Here is a 7,755-nt window from a genome sequence, read left to right on the forward strand (position 1 = left end):
GGTTTTAAAAAAAGTTTTAGTTAGATAGATTTGGAAAAAAAAAATTATTTGCACAAAAAGAGAAGAAAAAAAGGGCCAGAACAAAATAAATCCACAACGAAGAACCTCCATTCTTTGTATTATTATCATATTGTTAGATATTTCAATATTTTAAAGTTTGGTGAAAAGAGTATGAGAAAAAAAAAAAGTAAAAGTTTCCGAAGATTTAAGTCGCTCAATGTTTCCAATATCATAGCAAAAGTGAGGATGTAGTTCATTAAAAATTCTTTGTGATTATTGGACTATAGTCTAGATCCTTATGCAATAAACATATAACATAATCTGACCTGGCTCAAAAATTTGATAGAATTGATCAATCGAGTTTTTCAAACTAGCTCAAAAATTAACAATTCAAATTATAATTTTATACATGTATAACTAGCTAAAGATCCGTTTGAAATTACTATGCTTTCTTATTTTCAAGAAAATAAAAAATTTAAAAACTAATAGCTAAAAAGCTAAAATCAATTTGTTTTTCTATTTAAAATTTTTAAATTGAAAAAAAAGTAAATATTGAAAATAAAAAACGATAGAATCAGGCCTTAAGCTTAATTAATTGACAAAATACAAACTGATGCAACCTTTCCAAAAAAAGAAAACAGTGAAGTATAAGAGTACGTTCCAACTAATTATATTAAATAAATACAGCACTTATTGTCGGAACTCGCAATGAAGCTCACCATGCATCACCAATTTGGCAACTTCACGAGCCTAACTACGACCCCAGTTCTCACGATCTCTTGTCTACTTCTTGATGTTGATTGAAAATCGCTACATCTCTGTTTCTTTAGTTTGCACTTTAAAACATACATATGTGAGAGTTTTTTCAATCCTAACATGCATGGTCGTCGATTAACAAGCGCAAAGCGGTTAATCGCTTAGAGCCCCAAATTTTTAGGACCAAAAAATATATTTTTTCATATACAAAATTGATATTTACTTGAATATAATTTAGGTATAAAAATTTACATTTTTGCTGAATAATATAAGTTATTAGGACTTTTATTTAAAATAGTTAAAATATCAACAATACAAAACAAATAGAGAATGATATAATTATAATGCTTTAAGTTTTTAGGGGTCCTAGTTTTATCTTTTGCACTAAGGCCCTAAATTGAATGAGACGGCCTGCTAAGATGCAAACTCTCAAAAATGAAGGAGTACATATTAGGAGAAATTTATATCCAAACTTGTCTAAGTTATGATTTGAGTTATTTGATTAAAAACTCTATTAATATTGAATTATATAATATAGAATTATAACATATGTAGTGGAGAATGATAGCTGAATAGGTTCAACACATGTTCATAGATGAGAGTCGAATCCATCTATACTAGTATTTTGAATCAGTTAGTCTCTTGAGAAGACCGTCTCTTTGAGAGATGAATCCCAAACATTGTTAATGTCTACGTGTCGTATCCTTAATACCCACTTACAATATCTTAATGCCTACTTACAATATTTGAAAAAAAAATATATTAGACCTGACCAAATAAAATGGGTCTTTTAAAGAAATCGTCTCTCACAAGAATTTGTGATTTTGAACTTGTCATTGATGTTTACTACTAGCTAGGATATGGTAATTTGAACCTTTTGTTATGAGTTGAGTATTGTTAAATCTTAATATGACTCAACTTGATTTTAATTAAATTTTCTATGATATAATTAATTAGGATGTCAATTATAATTTCACAATGTAGATATGCTTTGAATTTCTTGACTTTAACTTATTAAATCATAAAATTTTTAGCTAATCTCTTTAATATTGAGTTTTTTGTACATGATAGACTAAGGAAAATAGACAATAATATACGTGTTGAAACTAAAATTCTTCATAGTAGTAAAAGTGTTATACTTACAGTTAACATAAAACTCAATTCTAAAAAATGTGAACTTGTTAAGCTCGTTCGGTAATAACTAAAATATGATATTGAGCAAGCTAAGTTGGTTTGTTGAATACCTTTTTATGAGCATGATACATTGGGTATAATGATGATACTTTTTGGTTTGTTGAATACCTTTTTATGAGCATGATACATTGGGTATGATGATGATACTTTTTATGAGCATGATATATTGAGTATGATGAGGATAATTTTAAGTGGGTAGTGCAAATAGTAGAAACACTATTTTTTGAAAAGATTTCTCCTTTAATATAAACATTGCATGCATTGAGTGCATAATAAGTTTATTATTAATTAGAGTTATAGTTGTTTTTTTTTCATTATACTTATTATTATTCTTTTTTTCATTATATTAAATTAGTTTTATGTTTCTGATTCATTTATTATTATTTAAGTGACTTAATTCAGATATTTTCTCATTAAAATTTTCTCATTTTTTTTTATCAATCGAGTAGCCCATTCTTATTTTCGAAAAATGCCCTTTTATTTCATTAAAGTTATGTTCGACAAATTTATACACAAATCAATCACATAATTATTCATCGAAACATATTAAACTTAACTAATACCCATAATAAATATATATACATAATACCCAAAATAATTATGATTTTATTAATGGGTCAGAGTTAGAGTCAACAATCTAATATTCCGCACAAATTAAGGTTTAAATCCGCTTAAAAAATACTTGTAACTTACAACACTCATTTAGTAAAATAATTAAACAAACATTTGAATGGTGCATGGATGCATTATTTTAGACAAATCAAACTAATACTAATTAGTAATTCCACACAAGTTTTATTCACAAAAATAGAACGTTATTGCCAACCAAACCAAAATGGACCTACAAAATTACAAAGTATTTAATTTTGGATCAAATTTTCGGTTGTATTCGATGATTCGCCAGCTAGCTTATGTTTCCCTACATATAGTTGTTGCCTTCTTGCTCTTTGCATTGACATGCAAAAATGTCTATAAATACATTATCTTTCAATCTTTCTTAATCATCTATCATCACACTTAACAATATTTATCTTCTTCTCATATTTTTTATTAGAAGAAAATAATGGGAATTTTATCAAATAATCTTGCAAACAAATTGCCTGTAATTCATGTTGTTATGGTAGCTGTTGTAATGTTGAGTTCGATTGTCTATGGTGCAGGAAACTTTCTTGAGGTATTCGAACCTACGTTTGGTGGTAGTAGGGTTCGAGTATTTGGTCCTGGAAATACACAACTCGCACTCACCTTAGACAGGGGCTCAGGATCTGGGTTTCGTTCTAAGAGGGAATATTTGTTTGGAAGGATTGATATGCAAATCAAACTTGTTCCCGGTAACTCTGCTGGCACTGTCACTACCTTTTACGTAAGTAGTTTTCTCTACTTGCTAATAATATATACAAAATAACTTAAAGATTGATGATAAATACAAATTAAACGAAGAGTAATCGATGAATAATGTCTGAAAACAAATAAAACATTTTATCATAATAGCAGTGAGTATAATATAGTCTATTTTAACTCTTTCAAGTTCAAGTTCATTATAAATCAAGTAATTTACTACATGGTAGATTGAATATACATGTTCAAATTTGTATTTGTAGTTATCATCTGATCAAAGTACGGGAAGACACGACGAGATTGATTTCGAATTCTTAGGGAATGTGAGTGGCCAACCTTACACCATTCACACTAATGTGTTTAGCCAAGGACAAGGCAATAGAGAGCAACAATTTCACCTTTGGTTTGACCCAACCCTCAACTTCCATACATATACCATTCTTTGGAACCCACAACTTATAATGTAAGTGAATTTGAATCAAAATTGTTCTTAGCGCTCTGTTATATAGTTCATTTTACTATAGTTCATTAAATTTAACCATAAAAATTAATTTTATTACTAAATTAAAGTAATAGAGTATGTATAAGATATTTTAAAATTACTATCATTAACTTAAAGAGTTACATTGGTTGCGTTCATTCTTTGACATACACGGTAACAGAAGCAAACTTAATAAAAGGTAACCAGGTTTCGAATCACATATTTTAAAAACTTGACCTAACTAGACTCATTTCTAACTAAGATGCTACATCTGTACTTATAATTCAAATGACTCTCATGCAATCCTAAGTCAATTGCTAAGGACTTCAATCATGAGTTTACTCTTTTGGTTGAGTTTGTCAATTGATATGATATCACAACCAACATAACAAAAGAGTCACGGGTTCGAATCTCATTCATCCTTCATTTTAAGTTTAACATTCAACATCATATATAAGAATGACATATATTGCATTTACAATTTTAGCCCAAAAAAATCTTATGTAAAAGAAGCGTGATATATAAGATTTTAATGATCATCTTAAGTTTAAAATTTTTCAATCTGTTCTGACTCATTAGTTATGCTATTTTTACTAGTATCAAAAACTTGTCCTTATTCAAATTTTACTTTAATTTTATAGGTTTAAAATAGACCAAACACCAATAAGAGTATTCAGAAACTATGAAAATGAAGGGATTCCTTTCTTCCCAAAGGTACAACCTCAAAGAATATACGCTAGTCTTTGGAATGCAGACGATTGGGCAACACAAGGTGGACGAGTAAAGACAGATTGGTCAAAGGCTCCTTTTAGTGCCTACTATCGTAACTTCAACATCGATACATCGATTAATGGGGCATGGAGAACCCATGATCTTGATGCCAATGGTAGAATGAGATTAAGATGGGTTCAAAAGAATTACATGATTTATAATTATTGTACTGATTGGAACCGATTCTCTCAAAATTTACCTCCAGAATGCAAGAAATATGGGGTTTAGAGACTTATTGGACATATTACATTATATTTATTGTGTGATTTTTAATTTGTTTTGTGTTTCCAATTATTACAAAATTTGTGTAATATCAAATTATTAATTGTATTATTGTTAATTGCTATATATGTATCATTTTATCGATCATTTGAAGTAAAGATTCATATATATGCTTTTATTTTAATATAAACTTGGAGAAGTAAGTATAAGAATATCTTTTGATATGGTTGTGTATAAATCAGCTATTCGGATCAATATTATATCCATCATGATAACTAATTCACCAAAAAATTTAAACTAATAATTAAAATCTGATGATGTATATTATATACTATAACACCTAGGCCACCCTAAGCAGAGCTAGCTTTGACAATTTAGAGGCTCTAAGTCGAAAATTAAAATACCAATATATATGTTTATGTCTTAAACTTTAAAATTCAACTAGTAAAATTACCAACATTTCAAATGAAATTCACATAACAAAAACAATCCATAAAAGCACAACTCATGATTTAATCCACAACAAAAACAAAATTCGAATTACAAAATTAGATTCACATAGCACAAACAATTTTGATACATACCATGAATATTTAAAAACATTATTGGGAAAGAGGATAAATTACTTACAATTCGCAAATGAGTTATACACAACAATCCAAGTTATATACAACATTTGAAGTTATACAATGCCTTAAACTCTTAAATTCATACTTATGCTTCTTCATACTTATATACACAAAAACAAACTTATATACACAACATTCCAAGTTATAAACTTATACTTTGAAATTCATACTTATAATACACAAAAACAAACTTATATACACAACATTCCAAGTTATAAACTTATACTTACTTAACTTATACACAATGACATTTTAAGTTATAAATGTATACTTACAATTGTACTTATACACAACATTCCAAATTATACACAAAATTCAAGTTATAGACTTATACTTTAAAATTCATACTTACAATATACAAAAACAAACTTACATACACAACATTTCAAGTTAAACGTATACTTACATAACTTATACATAATGACATTTTACATAACATTCCGAGTTATACACAACATTCCAAGTTATTGATACTTATATACAAAAAAATAAGCTTATACACAACATTTCAAGTTATACACAACATTTAAATTATAAATTATACTTTAAAATTCATACTTATACACAAAAATAAATTCATACACAACATATGTTCAAAGGTTGTAGCTTGAATAAACCTTAATGAAGCTTGAAAAACTAAAAGGTTGAAGAAATTATACCTTAATTGTTTAAAAAGCCCTCATATTGTATGCTTCTAAGAATAGTTTCACATACCAATTTCCAAACACCAATTTGTCAAAACCTAAGTGAGATTCATATAACTTGCATCAAAAAACGAAGACAACAATATATACCTTAAAAAAACAAAGACAACAATAGATACCATTACCATCAAAAAACCTAAATGAGATTCACATAACTAGCATACAAAAACTAAGCCCTAAAACGCCATGAAGCTTGCAAAATAAAAAAACGAAGAAGAACAACAAGTTTCGTGGGTTTTGAAGAAGAAATTATACCTTAAAAAAAGCCCTAATACAACTGCGTGAGTTTTGAAGAAGAAGAACAACAACAACAATTTTCGTGGGTTTTGAAGAAGTTAAAGGTTGAAGAAGAAGAAGCGGAAAACTACAAATTTTCATGGGTTGAAGAAGAAGGTTGAAGAAGATTAAGAGTTATGAGCAAATGTCGAAGTAAGGCGGGTTTTGAAAACAAATAATATATTTTTGTGGGTTTTAAATCTGTTGTATGAATGAAGGCGAAATTTTATCAAAAAAAAAAGGTATATGAGAACCGCAGCATATACCCTTTTTTTTTTTGCCTAATTTTCTACTAGTGTGAATATCTTTTGATATGGTTGTGTATAAATCAGCTATTCAGATCAATATTATATCCATCAAGGAAACTAATTCAACCAAAAATTTAAACTAATAATTAAAGTTTGATGATGTATGTTATATACTATAACATCTAGGCCACCCTAAGCAGAGCTATCTCTGACAATTTAGAGGCTCTGAGTCGAAAATTAAAATATGAATGTATATATATGTTTCATGTTTTTAAAATATCATTGAAATATATTAATTTTTTTTTTCGATTAAACAAGATAATAGTTTGCTTATTTAACCCAAGTAACCAATGAATAATAACAAATTAACAATATTTTTATTCCTAAATTCAATGATTTTCTCGGAAACAGAAAATACTAAACAATATCGAGTTACCATTCAAATATCAAAAATTATTGACATGAATCATACAATGACTTAGCGTATTGCTCTCTTAGATAACAATAATATGTTTTAACACATAATTAAAAAAAGTGTATATGTGAAAAAATTTGGGCCCTTAAAAAAAGGGTCATAAGCCGTCGCTCATATAACTCTTGCTTAGTAGATAGGTCAAGTGAGTCAATGTGTACTCACTTTCTAGTCTTATCATATCCATATTCTGTTGCCTAGACCGCCCTAAGAGTCTAGATCTCCCAAATATCAAATATTAGCATAAAAAAAGCTGAACATTCACTTTTATATATGTGTTGAACCAATAGGATATATTTTAGTTACACTTATAGACTTGTATATAATAATAGCCATATATTTGGATCACATAATTAACAAGCTAAGAATTATGATACTAACCTTTTTCGGTGGTGCATTATTTAAGTCATGTTCACATATATTATTAATCATCGAATAATTATTCCGTTTATAGATCAAGTTCCAGGTTGGCCAGCTAATCCTCACATTTCCACTTATTCTTTCTGATGTAATCTGTGTCTGATATACCAATTACCATGTGATCTCTTCATACTTCATTACTATATATATGCCGTAACTTTCTTACCCATCTCCCATGCAAACTAAACTTATCTTAATTTTCATAAAAAAAATAAGGGGATTTTCTTTAAATCTGCATGGGAAG

General features: G+C 28.1%; 1 protein-coding gene across 1 annotated transcript; it reads left to right on the plus strand.

Annotated features, from left to right (window-relative positions):
* The first annotated feature begins 2,910 nt into the window (after positions 1-2,910).
* Positions 2,911-4,906, plus strand: LOC130814448 (xyloglucan endotransglucosylase protein 1-like). The gene is made up of 3 exons (XM_057680514.1): positions 2,911-3,313; positions 3,552-3,751; positions 4,411-4,906. Exons 1-3 carry the CDS (start codon positions 3,014-3,016, stop codon positions 4,766-4,768), a joined length of 858 nt encoding a protein of 285 aa, XP_057536497.1. The 5' UTR covers positions 2,911-3,013; the 3' UTR covers positions 4,769-4,906.
* The last annotated feature ends 2,849 nt before the right edge of the window (positions 4,907-7,755 follow it).

The sequence above is a fragment of the Amaranthus tricolor genome, chromosome 1 (assembly GCF_026212465.1).
Source record: "Amaranthus tricolor cultivar Red isolate AtriRed21 chromosome 1, ASM2621246v1, whole genome shotgun sequence".
Lineage (NCBI taxonomy): Eukaryota > Viridiplantae > Streptophyta > Magnoliopsida > Caryophyllales > Amaranthaceae > Amaranthus > Amaranthus tricolor.